Source organism: Polypterus senegalus, chromosome 14, assembly GCF_016835505.1.
Source record: "Polypterus senegalus isolate Bchr_013 chromosome 14, ASM1683550v1, whole genome shotgun sequence".
NCBI lineage: Eukaryota > Metazoa > Chordata > Cladistia > Polypteriformes > Polypteridae > Polypterus > Polypterus senegalus.
In genome coordinates this window covers 66,697,343-66,720,122 of record NC_053167.1, presented here as the reverse complement: position 1 = coordinate 66,720,122, position 22,780 = coordinate 66,697,343, and the positions used below count along the sequence as shown (strand labels likewise).

Genomic DNA, 22,780 nt, shown 5'->3' with positions numbered 1-22,780 from the left:
ATCCTACATTTATCCAGATGATTGTACAAATGGAACACACATGAAATGTATGCATTCTAAATAATGTTATATTATTTACCATATACAACTCAAGACACTTCATACCCAGATAAACAGACTTGAGCTCCGAGAATTTTGCATCTCACTTCAGCTACATCGGTGGGGGCTGGGATAGCAGGCTGCTTGACACACTTACAAAACATAGACGCTGCTTAAGAGGTGCAAAGGAATTTAAGGTGGCCCTGCATTACGACTTTTTTTGTTGGTTTCAGGGATTCTAGTGTTAAATGTGCTTTTATAAACAAATATAACTGACTGACTAAACATATCAGTAAATCACCAAGGAATGGCTGAAACGAAAGCAATGGAGATTTTTGGAATGGCCAAGACAAAGCAAGGCTCTGAATCCCATTGAAATGCTGCAGGGGGATGTGAAACAGACAAAAATGCACCTGAAACAATTCTGCATGAAAGAGTGGGGAAACACTGTCTCCTATTTGATGTCAAGAGACTGGTAGAGAGAGTTATAGGAAATGCCTACTTGACGTTGTTTCTGCAAATAGGTGCAATACCAGCTATCAGAGCCAAGGTTGTACACACATTTTCCACAGACAGAAATTATATATCTGTTCATTTTTGGCTGAAAAAATTATCACAAAGTCAAATTTTCATTTTTTTCCCCAGTTGTATTACCTTTATCTAAAGATATGATTTAAATGGAGACGAAAACTTGACATGTCCACATGTTATATAATAAAGGGAAATAAATAAATCCCTTGTAATTGATCACAATATTCTTAGAAATCACCTTAGACAATGGGTAGGCCTCTCTGGCAGTGTCTTAAATTGGTTTGAATCCTATCTGGCAGGTAGAAAATTCTTTGTTAGTTGTGGTAATTATAACTCAAAGACACATGATATTCTATATGGTGTTCCACAAGGTTCTATCCTGGGTCCGGTGCTCTTTTCGATCTACATGCTTCTGTTAGGTCAGATTATCTTGGGGCATAACATGAGCTACCACAGCTATGCTGATGACACGCACCTGTTTTTATCAATAGCACCTGATGACTCCGACTCTGTTGTTTCACTAATACAATGTCTTACTTGTTTTTCTAAATGGATGAATAGTAATTTTCTCTAGCTAAATAAAGAGAAAACAGAAATTTTAGTGATTGTCAATAATGGATATAATGAGGTTATTAGAAATAAATTTGATGCATTAGGATTAAAAGTCAAGACGGAGGTAAAGAATTTAGAGGTAACTGTTGACTGCGACCTGAATTTTAAATCACATACTAATTAGGTCACTACGACAGCATTTTTTCGCTTAACAAATATAGCAAAAGTTAGACCTCTTATATCATTGAAAGATGCTGAGAAATTAGTTCACGCTTTTGTTTTCAGTCGACTAGTCTACTATAACGTCCTATTCTCAGGACTACCCAAAAAAGACATAAACTGCTTGCAACTAGTGCAGAATGCAGCTGCTAGAATCCTAACTAGGAAAAGAAAATCCGAGCACATCACCCCAGTTTTGATGCCACTACACCTGTTACCTGTGTCATTCAGAACTGACATTAAAATACTGCTTATGGTTTACAAAGCCTTAAATCATCTCGCTCCATCTTACATATCGGAATGTATGACACCTTATATTCCAAATCGCAACCTTAGATCTTCAAATGAGTGTCTGCTTGGAATTCCAAGAGCTACAGTAAACTTAAAAGAAGTGGTGAAGCAGCATTCTGCTGTTATGCACCTAAAATCTGGAATAGTCTGCCAATAGGAATTCACCAGGCTAATACAGTGGAGCACTTTAAAAAAACTGCTAAAAACACATTACTTTAACATGGCTTTCTCATAACTTAATTTTAGTTTAATCCTGATGCTCTGTATATTCAATTAATTATGATACATATTCATGGTGGTTCCAAAATCCATACTAACCCCTACTCTCTCTTCTGTTCTCTTCCCAGTTTTCTGTGGTGGCGATCTGCGCCACCACCACCTAATCAAAGCACAATGATGTTCCTACATTGATGGATTAAAGGCCAGAAGTCCACATGACCATCATCATTAAGTCCTTCCATGAGAGCCCTAAAAACAATGAGGACAGATCGTTTATGTTAGATAGAAGGCCCAGAAGGGGCTAGGTGGTCTCATGGTCTGGAACCCCTGCAGATTTTATTTTTTCTCCAGTTGTCTGGAGTTTTTTTTTGTTTTTTCTCTCCTTCCTGGCCATCGGACCTTACTTTTATTCTATGTTAATGAGTTTTGTCTTATTTTAATTCTTACTTTGTCTTTTTTCTCTTTCTTTATCATGTAAAACAGTTTGAACTACATTATTAGTATGAAAATGTGCTATATAAATAAATGTTGTTGTTGTAGTCAGCATTTCTATTTTTCTATATAACTTTTACTCTAAAATCAATTCAAAGAGAAACACAAACATAATATCTACAAGGAAAAAGTCTGTTTTTGAGCATGTTAACATTTCTGTACTTACCTTCATAGGTAATTCTGTCACCATATTCACAATTCCATCTCCACTTGCAGCAAAATGGAAACCTTCAGAAACACGAATTCTATAAAAATATTTAAAACATTTTGGAATTAAAAAAAAAAAAGTAATAATTTAAAAACTAGACATAGCCACACTCCAGCATATAGGAACAGTACATTGTACTTGATGTAATATATGGGGAACAGCAAATTATTCATATAAAAACATTGATTAAAGAAAAAAATGTTATTAATGTGCAATTTTCAAGCAGTCACAAATAGAATTTCCCAATTACAGGTCAATTATATTTGCATTTTAGCATTGTATAACTCATTCAAATTAAAAGTATATTGGCTTCTGTAATTCTATATCCGTGTCAATCAATGACTGCAGCCTATAAAATCTTTACCTCCACATTAATATATGTGCTCTTGACATGTGACAATACAGACACTATAAACATATGAGCCTACATAAGTATGAACTAAAAGTAATTTTAGAATATATTAATCTTACTCTGAAAGTACAGAAAGGATCTGTGCCACAGCAGGTAATGGAAGAGGAGGACCAACACCGGAGTGCACTGTCCATATCCAACGTTGGTGGAAGAAATAACGTGAAAGAGATGCCAGGGTGGAGGATGCTGTGCGTCCAGCTGCAAAGGTAAGAGGTGCCGGCACTGCAGATGTATGCGCCAAACTCTCCATATTCAAAATAAATGAAAGCCTATAATCTGAAGGAAGCTTTTCATACCTGAAATAAGAAGATGGCAAATGATCCAGTTGCGTAATGGAAGCATAGTGATTGGTACTCATTAGATCTTACATTATATTGACAAAGAATTACTTTTGTGTATGCACTTCAAATAGCCCAATAATTGCACTTCTATGCAAATTAGAGTGTTATCAGAGTCAACCAAAATGAAGTGAAATTACAGAAAAGTCCAGGAATCCACAACCTATTTTTTATGTAAGTTTCCATAAATACAGCAATAAATATATAGGTACAGTAAATAAATATACCAAAATATATAAATAGATTAAAAAAACAGTACACACTAAAATATATAAATAAATTACAAATCAGTACTCTCATGCAAGTTTAAAAAGCTGGGGCAAAAATATTAAAAAACTGATCAAAGTTGATGCTGACCTAATATAAGAAAGCAGACTATCCCAAAGTTTAGGAGAAGCTACTGCAAAGGCTCAGTCCCCTTTTCGCTTGAATCTAAACCTCGGCATGACCAGTAACTTCTGGTCAGATGTCCTAAGTGATCAAGGAGGCTAAACCATTCAAAAACTTAAAAACTGACAAAATATCAAACATAATCCTGTAGTGAACATGAAATCATGAAGCCAGTAAACGTGATTATGTTTTTGTGTGCCCATTAGAAGCCTGGCCACAGCATTCTGGTTGAAGTTGAGATAGCAATGGATAACCGATCAAATACAGTGTAAAATAAGTTGCAAAAGTTAAGCCAAGAAAAGACATAAGCATGAACTACTTTTTGAAAATCATTTCTAGTAACCCGAGCTGACAGAAACAGGTTTTACAATGGAGTTAATTTGTTTTCCAGATTTGAGGACATTATCAAAAATCACACCAAGCCTGTCTGCAAAGGGTTTACAGTGAGTTGTCAAAGGGCCCAGATTACGTGTAGGAGCACAAGTATGACCATAAGGTCCAAACACACAATATGTTTTTTTTTTTTCATTTTCATTTAAACTAAGAATATTTAGTGACATCCATATTTTAATGCCTTTCAGACATTCTAGTCATGGTTCAAGAGAATTTGGTTTGCTATGTTTTACTGGAATATTTATCATCTGTGTAACAACAAAAAGAAATATGTTTTTTTAAAAATGGATCCTAAGGGCATTATGTACAGTGAAAAAAAGAACAGGCTCAAGAATAGATACTTGAAGGACACCACAGGTGATAGAGGCCAAGGAAGAGGAGTAACTGCCCGGACTGACTTAAAAAGCTTCTGCCTGAACCATTCCAAAGCAGCTCCTTGGATACGCACATACTGCTCAGGATGGGCAAGAAGGATGTCATGATCAACTGTATCAAATGCTGCAATCAGATCTAAAAAAAACAAGATATCCGTATCCCCAGAGACACTTATTAACACTAGAATCCCTAAAGCGTACAACAAAAGTCATGATGCCGGGCCACCTTAAATTCCATCGCACCTCATCAGCGTCTTTGTTTTGCAAATGTGTCAATCAGTATTGCCAGCAGGCAGCCTGTAATCCCAATGCAGCTGAAGTCATAAAAAAAGTCACCAGTTGCTAGACTCAAATCAAATGTATGTTTTTATTATGTAACAGTAATAATAAAAGCAGCTCACTACAAAAAACAGGGAGAACCCAGGCTCAGCCCCACCAAACTCTTGATTACAAGGCAGCATTTCTTACCTCTGCATCAGCCATGCACACATTTCAACATTGTTTCAATTGATCTTTGAGCTGAGGTTTTTAATCATTGACAGTAACATGTAAATTGAATGATTTCTTTTTCTTTGGTCATATTCTTCAATACAAGCATATTTGTTTTGTTATACCTTTTGGCAAAGTGTTTGATATTTGGACTTCAGTTTTCACACATTATACACTTCACACTAGCATTTTGTCAATTACTTCTATAAGATGAAAAATGATTCCATTTTATTTATGTGTTCACCATTTCTTGCCTCACATTTCCGGTCATCCTACATTTACCCAGATCATTTTAGACACGGAACACACATGAAATGTATGTATTCCAATAATGATATATTATTTACACTATACAATTCCAGACACCTAACTCACAGATAAAGAACTGGAAGAACTTTGCGTCCGACTTCAGCTGCGTCCGTGGGGGATGGGATAGGAGGCTGCTTACTGTTTGTGCTGACTGACACATTTGCAAAACAAAGACACTGATGAAGAGGTATAAAGGAATTTAAGGTGCCCCGGCATTTTGACTTTTTTTGTAGGCTTCAGGGATTCTAGTGTTAATAATAGATCAGTTAGAACCCTTAAAAGTACTTACACTGTTCTATGGTATGCCTGAAAACCAGACAGAAATATTTCAAAAATATCATTTTCATTCGAAAGGCTTACAATTGTGGAAAGAAAACTTTCTCCACAATTTTAGAAAGAAAAGGCAACTTGGAGATGATTGAAAAGCCTATAAAATACAGATTACTTTTTTTTTTTTAAAGGCTACACCACAGCATGCTTAAAATAGTATGGGACTGAACCAGTCTCTAGATAACTATTTATAATATCCAAAAAACTGGACCCAAAAAGGGAGACAAGGGGAAACAATATCTAGTGGACAAGTTGTGGGTTTGAGGTGACTAATTACTTCTGCCAAAACATTGATAGAAACAGAGAGGGGGAGAACATGCAAATGCTACATGTACAATAACCAACACATAATTCAAACCTATGAAGTATGACCTGTGAAGCAGAACCACTAACTACCATAATGCCATATCCTCCTAAAGTAAATCCCGAAAAAAAAAAAAAACTTGCCTGATGAGGAGCTTTTCTAGTGGTTTATGGAGTACCACAACACATGGTCTGTCTGACAAAGCTGGCTGGGACTGGGACAGAGGAGGGGATTTAGATGGTGAGGCATTGCCAAGAATTTTTCTTTTTACTTTTGGTGTTGCTTCTTTGCTCTGCACACGTTGAGGAAATCGTAGTTGCAGAATTCTTTCCCGTAGTTCATCCACAATCTAAAAATGAATGGAAGAAGTGGGAATTTAAAATTTAAACAGCACAAGGTATCAAGTGTTTATCTTATTCATATTCAGATTAATAACATGCTCATTCTCCTATTGAAACTTAACACTAGAATTACCAGAGCCTACGAAAAAACTCGGAATTCCATCCCACCTTAAACTGCTTCTTAAATCCCTTCACACCTCTCCGCCAGCGCCCTTTGTCTTCTAAAAGTGCTGATAAAGAGAAGCTTAGAGCAGCCGGCTATTCCATCCCCCCACCAATTTAGAACGTGCACGAACTTCTCCCAGCTCATGCCTTGATTGAGTATCTGGGAGTGAAGTGGAGTTTTAGAGTGGAAATAATAGATCGTTGTTTGGAACACACGCATTTCATGTCTGTTCCGTTTCTACTGTAATCTGTGTCAAAACATTGTTAAAACTGAAACGTTTTTTATATTCTAGTAGTAGATGACAAAATGTAGGCATAAACTATATAATGTATGAAACCTGAAGTCCAAATAGCAAAGAAACATTTTCACAAGAATAACACAATTGCGCTTTTATTCAAAAATAAAACTGCAGAAACAAAAAGCCGCCTTAACATGCGACATTGACAGCAGTTTATTGTAACTGCCTCCGTGGTTCAATAGAATCAGTTCCCGCTTGGGAATCAAGAGGTCACGAGTTCGATCCTGTGCCCCTCCGATTTTAGAAGTAAACTGCTCTTAGTCTTACTGTTTTAGAATAAAAGCATACATTTGATTTCAGTCTGTAACAGCCGGTGCAATTTATGATCCTTGTAAAGGTTAGCTTTTTTTATTCACTTTCCATTCTCTCAGTTGCGTTCAGAATCAATCCATACAACCCCATCTGACACGGCTGTTTTCACTAAAGACGCACTATAGCTCTGCAGTGTACCACGATGCATACTAACGCCCAACCCCCACCCCCGCCCCGGGTTCTGACACACAAACGCTGGCGAAGCTGCCTTCTTCGTATCTCACTGTCACTTGATTTTCTTTTTATTCAGTTTTATTGAGTGTTCCTGCCAGTCCCCGCATGTTGCTGTATGCTGTTTCTTTTGTACTCCAGGACATGCAGAGGAAAGAATGATAAAGAGCAGTAACTTCGGCGCTATATGCAAATCATCAGACACTCCCCATCTGCCCGTGTCGTTCAAACACAGGAACATATATTGGTGTAAAAGTATAACAAAAGTGCACTTTTTGCACTTTGGGGTTGGGCGTTAGTATGCATCGTGGTACACTGCAGAGCTATAGTGCGTCTTTAGTGAAAACAGCCGTGTCAGATGGGGTTGTATGGATTGATTCTGAACGCAACTGAGAGAATGGAAAGTGAATAAAAAAAAAAAAGCTAACCTTTACAAGGATCATAAATTGCACCGGCTGTTACAGACTGAAATCAAATGTATGCTTTTATTCTAAAACAGTAAGACTAAGAGCAGTTTACTTCTAAAATCGGAGGGCACAGGATCGAACTCGTGACCTCTTGATTCCCAAGCGGGAACTGATTCTATTGAACCACGGAGGCAGTTACAATAAACTGCTGTCAATGTCGCATGTTAAGGCGCTTTTGTTTCTGCAGTTATATTTTTGAATAAAAGCGCAATTGTGTTATTCTTGTGAAAATGTTTCTTTGCTATTTGGACTTCAGGCTTCATACATTATATAGTTTATGTCTACATTTTGTCATCTACTACTAGAATATAAAAAACGTTTCTGTTTTAACAATGTGTTGACACAGATTACTGTAGAAACGGAACAGACATGAAATGCGTGTGTTCCAAATAACGATCTATTATTTCCACTCTAAAACTCCACTTCACTCCCAGATACTCAATCAAGCTGAAGTTCGTGCACGTTCTAAATTGGTGGAGGGATGGAATAGCCGGCTGCTCCAAGCTTCTCTTTATCAGCACATTTAGAAGACAAAGGACGCTGGCGGAGAGGTGTGAAGGGATTTAAGAAGCAGTTTAAGGTGGGACGGAATTACGAGTTTTTTCGTAGGCTCTGATAATTCTAGTGTTAACAGCAAATTTATCATTCATAAATAGTATCCACAAGCTAAAGTGTACCATTTTAGGAGCTTTCTAGGCAGAAAATCCTTTAGTTCTAAACATGAATGAAAAGCCCAAACAGGGCACCACTAAAATTGTAAAGAGGGAGAAATGTTAGTAGGGTGAATGACTATGTTTCTTCTTTTATCTGGTTGTTACTAAAATGTGTATCGTTCTCTAAATAATCTTTATTAGCTCAGTGATCCATTTGTCCCCTCCTACCATATATTGGTCAGAAATTACATCCCTGCTTTCCCAATTTCTTTGGAATGGCTAGAGACCCCTGTATTAAGCATGCTGATCCTTTAACTTCGGATTCATTTAAAATGTTTTTTAAATTTACATTTTTTTACAGCTACTTCATTCATCATTACTGCTTTTGGTAAAAAAAAATATGATATTTTATTATAAAATAATATTAAGTCTACATTGTATTATTAAAATATCTCTGGATAAAATTATAATTATACCTTATTTCTGAGAAGAGCAGGAGTCCCAATAGGAAAGCCAAGCCTTAGCACCATGCATGGTGCTTTTGATATCAAACGAACAAGGTAAAAAGATGTGGGTGGATGATCTGAGGCACTGTGTGAACAATACAAGAAAAGAAGGCAAATTAATTAGTGTTTATTAACAAAAGGTTCAGTAATCAGAAAAGCAAACAAGTTAAAATGCTTACCTGTAAATCAGTTTAATGTAGGAATAGCCTTCCACAAGGACAAAACTGCTCCAGTCCCTAAGCAAGGACGTAAGTGCAGAATGTGAAATCCGACACTGGATTGTGCTATAGTGGCCATTGTTTCCTGGTGTGTGCAAGTGTTTAGGAACTGGGCTGTGAAAATAGAAGTGAATTATTTGACAGTACAATGAAATTTATCTATTTTTGGCAAAGCAGGAAAAAAAAGAAGCAATGCTCTGTTGCTATAATTTTAATTAATTTAAAGATGTGTTAATTATTCTGTGCAAATACCATATAGGAAGTAGAAATACATTGTTGTGAGAAAGAAGTAAAAATGAAGAAATCAACTCTAGCTTGATATAGCCTTAACAGGACTTAGCAGGAATCCTGTAAGCAATTAAAAGGCATAGCCTGTGTCCAAATTCAAAGAGGTTTCAATGGGATGCCTAAAGTTATGCATAGACAGACAGACTGATCAATCTTTTGTCATTTTACAGAAGCCCTTTAGATAAATAAAAGTATAGAAAGATATATAGAAGATATATATATATATATAAACGTCTATGCATGGAAATGTGTGTGTGTGTGTGCGTGTCTCTCTGGCCCAGAATTGAGAGGTGGAGTCGGGGTAAGGGCTCCACCTCCAAGGAAACAGAAACTTGCTTAGCCGCTAATTCACAAATGAGCAGAGCACATTGGCAAAACAGTATACCTTGCACTTTTCTTCCCACCACTAATACACAAACGAGCCAGGCACGTTGACAAAACGAAACCTCTGAAGAACAACAAAGTCGCATAGCTGCTAATGCACAAGCGATGCGAGCACATCGGCAAAACAAAAACTCCTAGGGGGCAGATGCCCAGAATAGTTCCTTTCAATTAACCTGACATCACTACATTTTCATTTTTTTTCTAATGATTTCAATAGTTTCTAGGACCCCGGGCTTTTTACAGCATATAAAAAGAAAGAAAAACTTATGATGTGGGCCTCTGTTGTTAATGCATTTTGCAGATGACCTTTACTTATACAAAGGTACAAGGGAGGCATGGTAAATTGAACTAGAGAAGTGGATTGATTTTCTAAAGTGGCATAAAATTAAGGTAAGCAGATAATAAAAACATATATATATATATATATATATATATATATATATATATATATATATCATTTTCCACAACTATAGTGAAGTGGTTAAAAATGGAAAAGTAAAACTGGGAGCAGATGAGTTACAAAAATTGGAGTTCTTTTGGTAACTCGGATTATTGACTCAAAGAGACAAAGGTCAAGATGGCTGGACATAGAATATGATGGAAAAGAGAGACACAAGAATATGATGGAAAAGACAGACACACCTCCACTGTAGCAATCCTATATACCGGAAAAACCACAGACAAAAAAGAAGATTGTTTATACTACATGGCTATATGTATGTAAAAAATAATGACCTACATATAGCATATACAGTCATGTACGAACTTACGTCCCCATTTGGGACCAGTGATTTGACAATATGCAAAGCAATATCATAGCAATTGAGGCTCTGTAAATCTGGCATGGGTCACGATTATTTTAACTGCTGGTACAGAGTAACAAAATTTATTATTTGAATCTTGGTGGCCTTTTTTACAGGGTGCCATGCTGCACTTTCCAACTGCTGTTTAGCTGTTATCTTGTCACTCCCCAACTCATGCAGCAGTAAGGAGGTGCTGCACAGCTGTGCTTCAAGTACTTCATGGGGGAACTGCTTGCTGTTCATGTGTTGGTGCTTCACGGTGATCAATCAATAATTAAAGAGAACCCCTGACCCCGACACTCATCATTCATTTGTTGGTGCTTTGTAAAGTTCGTTTCATCAGGGGGAAAGTCACTGTTTACTTTGTTGTATACTTAGTACAACATCATTTTGCAACCTTCCAACACATTTTATACACATACAGGTCACACTCACCACAAGCAGGTCATTCTTCACAGATCTATGTCTTTTATGCACTCATATCAGACAAACTGTGCATTAGCTTGGCACTTTTAACACACATGCTGCATGACCAAGCCTCCAACTCTTCCATGTCTCCTGACCCTTTATTTACTACCATAACTCTGGTTGTTCCTGAATTTCGTTTCATGATTCCAAACCAACTTTCCAGTTCAGAATCTTCTTAAATTCTGCTTCAACAATTGACATCAAAACAAGTTCATCAGTATACAAGTGCTCTCATTGTATTCAATCATGCACTTCTCTGGTCACCACTTCTATCACAATTATGAAAAGAAATGGACTCGGAATAAATCACTGGCGCAGCCTCATTTTTGCTATTCATATCTTTTATAATGATAACCATTTGTGCTTCCTCATGTATTGACAGAAACAATTATTTGTCAGCACCATATTTTGTCAAGACCCACCATACCACCCTATGTGGTACCCCTCTCAAATACATTCTGCAGATCTACAAATGCATAATGTAACTTCTTTCCAAAAACTGCATCTGTTGTTCCCAAACTGTACTTCACTAATCTTCACTTGATCCCAGATTCTTTTTTCTACTACTATTTCAATGACCATATTATCTTCTACAAATAATCTACACTCCAGTGAATCACCCTTTGCTTTGTATACTGGAATTACTCTTCATCCAATTAAAATACAGTTCATTGTCTTCAACCAAAACAAGAAAGACTCTCACTTCTTAAGGAAACATTCCTTCATTATCTTTCAATAATTAATTGCTTTTTGCTTTTAAATACTTTAAATTTAATGGTTCACTGTACTGTAGTATCACTGAATTTCACGTTAACAAGATGTTTTCTGGAAAAGTTAGTAATAGTCATTTTCCTTTAACAGGTTTCATCACTTCACATTAGAGAAATAGTCACACTACACATCTTTTCACTACATATATCATTTTTATTGGTATAAACAAATTACATACTGTGCCCAAAAATACACTGTTATATCCAAAGCATGATACATCAGGAGCTTTGTACTTATATTTAACAATTACTAGGGGAAAATCCAACTATTATTGCTGTCCTGTGAAAACCACAGTGAAATTAATAAAATACTGTACACTGTACAAGTAAATGTTAATAACTACCCAAGTAAAATTAAATATAATACTTACATGTCATGTTCCAATATGATAACTATTCGATGTATATGGAGCCATCTTTGCCAGAAATTTGCATCCATAGAAAGAATTGGTTTCCAATAAGAAGAAAACTGGGAGTGACTAGAATCCTTGGTTCCACTGTGCTGGAGAGACAGTACCTAAAAACAAAAAACTTTATTTCCCCTAACATGCTACACAAGTATGTTATAAACGTTACCATAAAATCCAAGGCAAAATAAATAAATACTGATGAGTTTGCAACCTAAGTATTTAATAAGGTGGAATGCTGCACCTGAAATTAAAAATTAAAAATAAATAGCTATGAACAATAATATTTTATGGCCAACTATTATGAGAATGCACAAGTCTCTTCATTGGTTTAGTTATTATGCAACATTTCACATAATGCAAACCCATTTTGACACATGCACTATCAGCACAATACCTTAACTTGTTTTGTTCATTTCCATGTTTGTTATTTTTGAAATAAGTATGGCTTTCTCTTTATATTACTCAGTCACTGCTTTTTACAGCATTATTGACACAGCGAAGAATCTAGGATATTTAGAAAGTGGAAAAAAAACTTTAGTACTAGATACAAGACTGCTCCGATCCTGCCCTATGACCTGAGTTCATACTGACTGTTTTACCTCAAAGACTGTAACTTAGATGTCCATGGTAGATGTGAATTGAACACCAGTTTCAATAGTGTTTCTTTACAAAAAAAAAAAAGGCTCTAAGAAAAATTAAGAATAGTCAACTGGGAGTGTGATCATTGATCAACTTTTTGTTATGAAAAGGAATGTGGTGATCAAAAAGAACATGCCTAGTGTTCATCACACTACACTAACTAGCTTATTTTTTCACATTACTGTACATTATACTGGTATCAAGCAACCCATAAAGATTTTCAGTTATATCTGAATATTTGATGTAAAATATATATACAATGTGAACACTCATAAAATTGTAATGGCTGGGAACTTTCCGTTTTTAAATCCAGACCTAGACCACAGGAACGATGACGTCTGACACTGCAAAAACAATTACACAGTTTGTAATAGATCACAACTTGTCAGACCTCTGGAGATTTCTAAACTCAAACTCAAGAGCATATATTCCTTCTACTCATTAATACATCACTGCTATTCAAAAACTGATTTTTTTTTTATAGATAATAATTTCGCTCCTAGAGCTAAAATCGTTATGCCCCACATATTTATCTCACAGATGGGGTCTTAACCCACTTTTATTAGCAGACGAAAACTGTACGGAATTTATATCTAAACATGTTTTTTTAAAGACAAATACATCCTTGAGGTTTCTGCAGGAATACTCTGGGAAACTCTGAAAGCTTTCTTAAGAGGACAAATTATTTCATATTGTAGTGGATGGCCGGCCGTTTATCCCGGCCAATACCCCCAAGCCGCCAGGTGAAGCCCTCCTTGCAGTATGGAGGTCCCGAGAAGACCAGCAGGGCATCATGGACAATGTAGTTTTTATACACAGCCCTGCTGGATGCCATGGGGGCCAATAGGAGACACTGCAGGCAGGAATAACGAGTATTTTCCCTACACCCCGGAAGCACACGTGGACAAGGGGAATGACAGGCTTCCGGGGTGAAGAAAAGGACTTGTACCTGACCCGGAAGGGATTGAGAGTCACATGGACTGGGGATTGGAACACTTCCGGGTCAGGGAATATAAAAGGATTGTGGGAGCTCCCAGACGGCGAGCTGAGCTGGGTGGAAGCCTGGCAACGCATCTGGGAGTGGAGGATTGTATCATTGTGGTTATTTGATTATTATATGAGTATTGTGGAGGAGAGGGTGCTTTGTGCACTGTGGCAATTTAATAAAGTCAACATTTGGACTTTTATCTGGTGTCTGGAGTCGTGGACAGGGGTTCAAGGGAGCGAGAGCACCCCCTATCTGTCAAAATATCTTATCTACAAAAATAAACTGGAAACCAAGAAGGTATCATAGCTAATTAGTGAAAATTCCAGAACAGATCAAGAACATTCCAAGTGTCCAAATGAAGCACTTCATAGGAAAAGACAGGTTCTGCATTCAGAACTCAACCTCTTGACAACTAAGGAAACAGAACAACCCATTTTTAAATCAAGACACCATTAATATGAACACAGAGAGAAAGTTAATAAGATTTTAGCTCAACAAATCCACAAGCAGGAAGCTCGCAATACAATCCCAGCAATTACCAACACAAACGGAGAAAAAATCATTGATCATAAAAAAAGAGTGCATACATTTAGAGACAACTATAAGTCCTTATATTCTACAGAGTTTAAAGAAGACAAGACACAACGTAATGCATTTCTAGATGCATTATAGATACCACAACTACATACTCTCAGTGAAGAGGAATTGGATAAACCTCTGGCACTATCAGAATTACTAGATGCTATAAACTCACTCCAGAATGGGAAAGCAGCAGGCCCTGATGGCTACCCTGTTGAACTTTATTAAAAATTCTCAATTAACCTAGCTCCCCTTTTATCAGTAACATTTACAGAAGCTAGAGACAATAAAATTCTACCTCAAACTTTTCGTCAAGGTTTAATTACTGCCTGTCCTAAGCAAAATAAGGACTTACACAGACCAATCTCACTTTTGAATAATGATGTAAAGATACTCTCTAGAGTCCTAGTTCGAAGGATTGAGAAAGTGCCAAATTGGATTTATTAAAGGCAGCCACTTAGCTTCCAATCTTTGACGCTTGTTTAATGTGATATATTCACCCAAAAAGTCAAACACCCCGGACATATTATTATCGTTGGATGCAGAAAAAGCATTTGATATGGTTGAATAGAATTACCTTTTCACCATATTGGAGAAATTTGGGCTTGGCCCAAACATTTGTGTATGGATCAAACTACTGTACTGTATACCAGTCCAGAAACTTCAGTTTGTATTAACAACATTAATTCAGACTACTTCAAACAAGAACATGGTATTAGACGAGGATGTCCCTTGTCACCACTACTGTCTGCAATCACCATTGACCCACTGGCAGCTCACTGTCAAATTGCTCATGAGATAAAGGGGATTATCACAGAAGGACTTGAACAAAAAAAATCTCTATTTGCAGATAACATGGTACTGTATATATCTGATCCAAAAAATACTGTGCCTGCAGTCCTAACAGCACTTACAGAAATTAAAAATATTTCTGGTCTCAGAATTAATTTGAATAAAAGTGTGCTCTTTTCAGTGAAATACACAAATAAACATAAAGTTCCTCATTAACAAAAGTTTGCTATCTGCATGGAAAAAATTAAGCAAGAAGAATTAACATTATTAAGATGAATATCCTTCCTAAGCTTCTCTTTCTATTTCAAAACAATACAATATACATCAATAAATCATTTTATAAGAAATCAGATTCAACCATAACCTAATTTATTTGGAATTCAAAACATCTAAGTAACTAAAGGGTGACCCTACAAAGACCTAAAGAAGAAAGTGGCATGGCTTTACCTAACTTTCAATTTTATTACTGGGCAGTGAATATACAAGTTATAAAAACCTGGAGATTGACACAAATACATGAAGAGACACAGGCTTGGTCCACAATACAAATAAAATCTTGCACTACTTCTTTATATTGATTGCTTTGTACCCAAATAAGTACAAGTCATCGCAAATATACTAACAACCCAATAGTGCTTCACTCACTCAGAATACAGAACCAAAGTAGGAAGTATTTTAAGATAGAGAAGCTTTTATCAGCAGCACCTCTGCACAAGAACCACCTTTATCCACCCTCTCAAATGTACGCAGTTTTTAATATCTGGAAAACATTCAGGATTAAATCATATAGAGATCTGTACATAGAGAAAGTCTTTGAATCCTACAAACAATTACACTCTATATTAAACTTTCCAGCAAATTTCTTTCTTATTTCATTCACTACCTTCAAATTAGAAACTTTGTTAAACAAAACCTACCCAATTTACCTCACCTCCCACCTACCTCTATTCCGGAAGAAATATTGATCAGTCTAGAGGACTCCAACAGGATTTCCATAATATATAAAAACATTTTGAAGACCCTCCCTTTCAAAGATCCCAGAGTACAGTGGGAAAAGGATCTCTCACTCAATATCTCGGAAAAGGAGTGGAAGGTAGCAATGCACAGCATTCACTCAAGCTCCATATGCGCAAAGCATACAATTATTCCACTTAAAATAATATATCGAGCGCATCTGTCTCGTTTAAAATTGTCCAAAATGTTTCCAGGGCAAGATCCAACCTGGAAACGTTGCAATTAAGTTCCAGCCACATACAGCTGTGTCTGGTGTACTTTCAGATGGGCTTAAAGAGGAGAAGGACAAACAAACTGTAAATGCTTTTACTTCACTATTGGCACATAGACTTATCTTGCTTAAAAGAAAGAATACTAATTCACCACCTTTAAGTCAGTGGATAACTGATGTTATATATTATCTAAAATTGGAAAAAATCTAATTCTCGCTTAGAGGATCTGTGCAAAACTTTTGCAAAACTTGGCAAGATCTGATCAATAACATTCTAGAATAAGCATTTAAATTGAGGAAGTGGATTCTCTGCCCTCTTTTTTATTCTATTTATTTTTATTCATTTATTTACTTACATATTTTTACTATTATTAAAGTTTTACTCTGCTGACCTAGCTCTCTTTTTCATGGGTGGGGGTCGATTTGTTTCGAACCTAGTTTTGTTAAACTTGAGTTGCATGTATGGAATGTTATCTGATTTTAATAAAATATTATAAAAAAAAATAATAAAATATATTAAAGAAACACAAGTATGAAGACAGAATATGTAGACTGTGTCTGGTAAAATAAATAATTGTGGAAGGGGCATCCCACTTCAACATATTGCTTGAAATCCAAACCAGAAAATGTCTACAGTATTTCAGTTTCAAAGGACTAGATAAGTGCCCAGTAACTGATTTTCTGTAAATATGTTGCAGATAAAAAGAGATTTTTCCTTGGTACTTTGTAAACTCTTGGTGATTAATTACTTATGAACATCATCTTAAATTAAGACAAGCAAACAGTAAACATTAAAGAGCAAATCTCTCCATTTCTAAAGAATGAAACAAATATATTGAAAACGTAAGTAGTCTATTAAACACAGCACTCCTTGTACTTAATATAAATAATGTTATTTTACAGTTAAGATAAAAAAATGTATATACCGGTGTAGTAGATCCTGGAGGGATATAAAAGAGAGGAACACCATTCTTTGTGCTCTCAGGAATTGTGAAATGTTCAGGAATTGAATTAAAAGACTGAAGGTGCACCAGCATCTGATCTGTCTGGTTTATGCTGGATAAAAACAAAAAATTAAATTGACAGCAAATAATTTAGATATAACAATGGAATGCAAATGGCAATACAACAATAAATGAATAATAAACTATTCTTGTAATGATGACAGCTAACCTCTGTAAAGTGTTCCAGAACCGGCGAATAACAGAAGTCCTGTAAGGGCTGGTAATAGGTTTTCTCATGGTACAACTAATATCGTGCAAGATGTCATAACTCCCTTCCATTGTTACCTCCACCCATGTAGTACGCTTTGATGGATCCAGAGGCCAATGTGCTATTGCTACATATTCAATCCTCATATTATGCTTCCACAAAAGCACCAGCTTAACCTCTAATTGAGTGCCACCTTTCAAGAAAGAAAGATAGAAATTACATTAATAAATAATATGTTATTTGAAACACAAAGATGAATTACACATAAGGACTTTCTAAATCAGTAAATTAATTAAAATTTACCTTACTTCAAACATGAAAACAAACAACTGCAAGATTACATCTACTGCAGGACAGTGGTTAATTCTGTTTCCTGACAGCAACAGGGGGGCCGGTTCGAATCCTCTCCATAGTCACTGTCTGAAAACAGTATTCTCCACATTCAAAAGAAAATTTGAGACTCTAAATTCAATCAATGTAGGTGTGAGCGTGTGTAAAAATGCCCTGTGATCGATTAGTGACCATCCCACTGTTGGTTCCTATCTTGGGCACATAACTTTTGATATGCTCCTCAAGAATCTGAATTTTACATGCTACAAGTTATTTGCAACTTTTGTTAAAATAGATTCTTACATATACATTCTTAGAAAAAAAACTCAATGCACCTGAGATTATTTCAGATTTCTTCAAAGACACATGAACAACTATCATAAAAATTAAAACATAACCAATAATTTTGGACACTGATATATTGGACCAATATTTGTTCTCAATATGCATATGTTTTGGATAATGATACTGAAACTCTTCCAAGCAAAGCATTATATATTTTTATATTCCTAAAAGACATCAAACTGAAACAAGACTCTTCTTGACTTATATGTACAATGACGGTTCAACAAATTAGTTTAACATGGTAAGCAAATTTCCATGTGCTTCAAAAACACTAAAACTTAGTCTACATTCATCATCCCCTCGACCAAAAATAAGGCAGTTTTTAAAGAGGATGCATAAAAACATTAATTTACTTAGTGTTATACTTAAAGGTCATAATTTTCCTGTTAAAAGGTTATATTTTATATTTTTTTACATTTCCCCACTGCCAAAATTGCTGCAGCACAGCATACTCAAAGTGTGCACAAGGTTTTCAGTCTGTAACTAAGATCATCTTTGTTTCAAAAGTCAGGCGTTTATCCAGTTAAAAATGTCAGAGGTTTTGCTTTCAAGTGGTTATACTGTACATGTGTGCTGCCGACATTTTCAATTGAATTGAAGTAATATGGCTAAGTCCATGAGCAAAAGTCAGATCTGAAAATTTTCAAATATTATGATTTATGATAGGTGCCCTTATGTTGCTTAAGTTATTAGAATGCATTTAAATGGAACTTCTTTTGCAATGGTCACTCATCATGCTTTCAATCCTACTTTCTTAGCTTATTCTCCTTCCTTTTCTTTTGCATTTGTCTGTGGAATCTGCTAACAGTAAAGGTTAATGTGTCCTATGACAAGTGCGATTCTGGGAGCTACAATATGAAAAGTTAACTGTTCCAGTAGGCTACCAAGTCTAATAAACATATACTCTTTTTTCATCCATTATAATATGTATAAATCAAACAGGCAAAGCATTAAAAGGCCAAAAAAAAAAATAAAAATAAAGCTGGAAAAGCCTATGAAAAGCAAACTCCTAACTGTATAACAATTATAATATACACTAAATAGTACATATTATACCCAAATATGTGCAAATAAATACATTCCTATTTAATTAATAGAATTAATGGATACATCTCTCATTATATATGAATGTTCACTGATTCACTTATTCATTCATTCATCCACTGAGACATTTCATATAATTATCATATATGAGCATACAATATAACAACTTTGCTGTCAACAAAGTTTATTCTTAATATTTAATCAACATGGACATATTCTTGTGAATACATTTGATTTTCACAGCAAAACAAAACACATTAGTAGCCTTTATGTAATTCTATAGCACTGTCATTACCTTTTATTAGACTGATATCACGAATAGTGTATCCTTCTCGCAGTCGTACTGATACCACACTGATCAGATGAGCATGAACCTCCTTCTCTGTGTGTTTTTTCCTTCTCATGGCCAAGGCCGGATTACCACTGGCTGACACCAGATGCTCATTAAATAATTTGTGCTGGGAAACTGAAAAGAAAATAGGCATTTGGTTGCAGCATTATATACCTTCTGCAAAATGTTTGGGGTTGTTAATAAAATCTACTCACTGCTTTTGACTTTACCTTTAGCAAATGTAGCAAGAAAGAAAAAAAGAAAGAGGAGTATGCCGACAAGATTCAAGCTTTTACTTCACTTTTCAATATATTTACATGTTTCTGGCATAACTGAAAACAAATCATCCACTTTCAGAGTGATGTATGTGCTGTTTTTGAGTGTCAGAATGTAAAATTGTAGACATCACAAAACACAAAATCATAAATAAATTTGACATAGTTATTAGCATTGCATAATGCTAGAACCTTAACGATTTTAGGCAGAATCACTTCACAGGATAATGGTTTTGCATTTTTAATGCACATAAGTGACAAACTATAGTACAATTGGGAAGGAGACTATTAACTTTATTAAGAATATTGTATATACTTATTCTGTTTCATTGAGCATTATAAAATATTGGCCAGCAAATGTTTACTGCTAAAATCATAGCTATATGCACAGAAATGTATTTGCTAGATGCATACAGTTTTTTTAGTGGAAGCAAACATTTTTAATAAATTCTGATTAGCAACATATTTAACTACCTACTTTACTTTCATTAAGAAGTTTTCCTATATTCTGAATATTTTAAATGAAAACTGCATATTTCATATTTAAATTATATCTTGCAAGGTGACTGCAACTGGTGCTGACCAGAATGGGCATTTTGGAGCCAGTGCTAATGGTTATGTGAATGTCCACTGGGGTTTTAGCTTTGGTACCAAGAATGTTGATGGGGAGAGGATCTGTATTTCTCAGGACAGTCTGAAAATGTGAAAGTGATTCCTGGAGAATTTCACATCATTGCTTGGCTGTAGATGATCTTTTAATCATAAGTATGAAGAAAAATAAGACATTATATATATATATATATATATATATATATATATATATATATATATATATATATATATATATATATATATATATATATATATATATAGTATATATATATATATATATATATATATATGGGCAGTATCGCTCCCTTGAACCCTTGTCCAAGACGCCAGACACCAGGTAAAAGTCCAAAAGATGACTTTATTTATATACAACAGTGCACAAAGCACCCTCCTATCCACAATACTTATTAATTACTCAAAATACACACAATAAACAATCCACTCCCAGACGCATTGCCACCCTTCCACCCAGCTCAGCTCGTCGTCCTTTAATAGTCCCTGACCCGGAAGTGTTTCCCATCCTCCAGTCCATGATTCCTTATCACTTCCGGGTCAGATAAAAAGTCCTTTTCTTCACCCCAGAAGAATGTCATCTCTCCTGTCGCTGTGACTAAGACGCACTTCCGGGTTATAGGGCACAAACGACTCTTTGGGTCTCCCTGCAGCGTCCTTTGTTGGCCCCTGTGGTATCCAGCAGGACTGTAGAGGAAAAACACCATTGTCCATAATTCCCTGCTGGTATCCGGGGCACCTCCATGCTGCAGGGGGAGCTCCATCTGGTGGGGTATTGGCCGGGATGAAAAGCCGACCATGGACCACAATATATATGTTATATGCAAGTACACCCTGATGCTGCCTGTTATGGCAGAAACACTGAATGGCCAAATAATGCCTTTTTGCGTTGTGTTCAAATAACTATCTTTAATCATCTGTCCAAAGAACAAGTTGAAGGTTTTTTTCTGTACACCTTCCACGTTAAAATTTGTGCAGCCTCTTTCTAATGGTAGACTCATGCACTTTGATATCAACAGTGACAAGAGCTCCCTGTAGCTTCTCTGCTAAAAATTCAAGGGTTCTCAACAAGCTCTTGTAGCATCTTGTGTTCTGCTCTCAAGTTGAACTTGGTGGGGCACCATGGCCTGGACAAGTTGGCAGTTGTTTGAAATCTTCTCCACATGTAAATGTTCTTCTGGAAATGGAATAGGTGATTTCCAAGTGTTCCGAAATCTTTTTAAATTGTCGAGGTTTAAATAAGACAGGTTCTTCCAAGATCATTTTGAACAATGTTTTAATTATCTGCACCTGATTTGGTGCATCCGATTCTAATTTTAGGTATATGAGACAGTGATAAATGTAGGAGTGTACCTACCTTTTCCACAAGCAAAATTAAGATTTATGTTTATTTTAAATTATACAATGGCCAAAAAATGTGAATATGGCATGATGTCTGTTACATCACCTTTATCTATAGACTGTTTTCAATGAAGGTCAAATCTGGAAAGAGTAAGTTATAACCAATGTTTATTAAATATTTGTGTAATGAGGAGTCATATTATAAAAATAAGGGCCAGCTCTAGTAATTCTGCTGCCCTAGGAGAAACTGTAAACACATGATGAAGGACATTCAGCATAAAGAGAGCCATAGTGAAATGGAGTGCTATGCATCTTGGGATTTGGAAGACCACCCGTAAATGTCTCATGTACGCAATGTAAGACATTAAGACCAAACAATGCTATTATGGCAAAATAAATCAAAAGCATATAATGGGACTAATGGGAGTTGGACAATTGCACTGAGTCCAACTTTTCTTAAATTATAATCAGTATTGTTTAAAAAATGCCAGCCCATACATTTTGACACCCTAAGGGGACTGCCTATTTCAACTAAACTGTAGTTTGGTGGCCCAATCTAAAATAACAGTGATAAAAGAATGTTAGTAGACTATGTTTTTATAAACAGTACTTAACAATAAAATCTAGTTAACAACAGCACAAACTTGGCTTGTGGTGGCTCATTAACTTTCATAAAGCGGAAATTCCAATTCAAATGATGCTAAAAAGGCACCAATTTATGTCCTGTTGTTAGTTGTTTATTGTGGATGGTATATGACCAAATGTAGTTAAAAATTCTTAAACATGACATTTTTGAAAGATATGTCTGAAGAGACTATCATGAAAAGCAGGTCTGGAGTTTAATGTGCAGATAATGTTGTTGAGAAGATATTTTTAGTGTAAAATACCATAAATATCAAGTAAGTGAATA

The 22,780-nt window shown here is 35.7% G+C and overlaps 1 protein-coding gene across 7 annotated transcripts in view; it reads right to left on the bottom strand.

Moving 5' to 3' along the window:
- The window catches only part of szt2 (SZT2 subunit of KICSTOR complex), a 337,146-nt gene that overhangs the window by 267,798 nt on the left and 46,568 nt on the right, over nucleotides 1–22,780 (bottom strand). For all 7 annotated transcript variants that reach the window (XM_039735449.1, XM_039735443.1, XM_039735448.1 and 4 more), the window contains exons 9-17: nucleotides 19,595–19,765; nucleotides 17,542–17,773; nucleotides 17,295–17,424; nucleotides 12,107–12,252; nucleotides 8,984–9,136; nucleotides 8,775–8,889; nucleotides 6,034–6,239; nucleotides 3,023–3,259; nucleotides 2,510–2,588 (exon numbers count right to left, since the gene is read on the bottom strand). In XM_039735449.1, coding sequence (XP_039591383.1) covers nucleotides 2,510–2,588; nucleotides 3,023–3,259; nucleotides 6,034–6,239; nucleotides 8,775–8,889; nucleotides 8,984–9,136; nucleotides 12,107–12,252; nucleotides 17,295–17,424; nucleotides 17,542–17,773; nucleotides 19,595–19,765 — 1,469 coding nt within the window. The remainder of the gene's footprint in view (nucleotides 1–2,509; nucleotides 2,589–3,022; nucleotides 3,260–6,033; nucleotides 6,240–8,774; nucleotides 8,890–8,983; nucleotides 9,137–12,106; nucleotides 12,253–17,294; nucleotides 17,425–17,541; nucleotides 17,774–19,594; nucleotides 19,766–22,780) is intronic.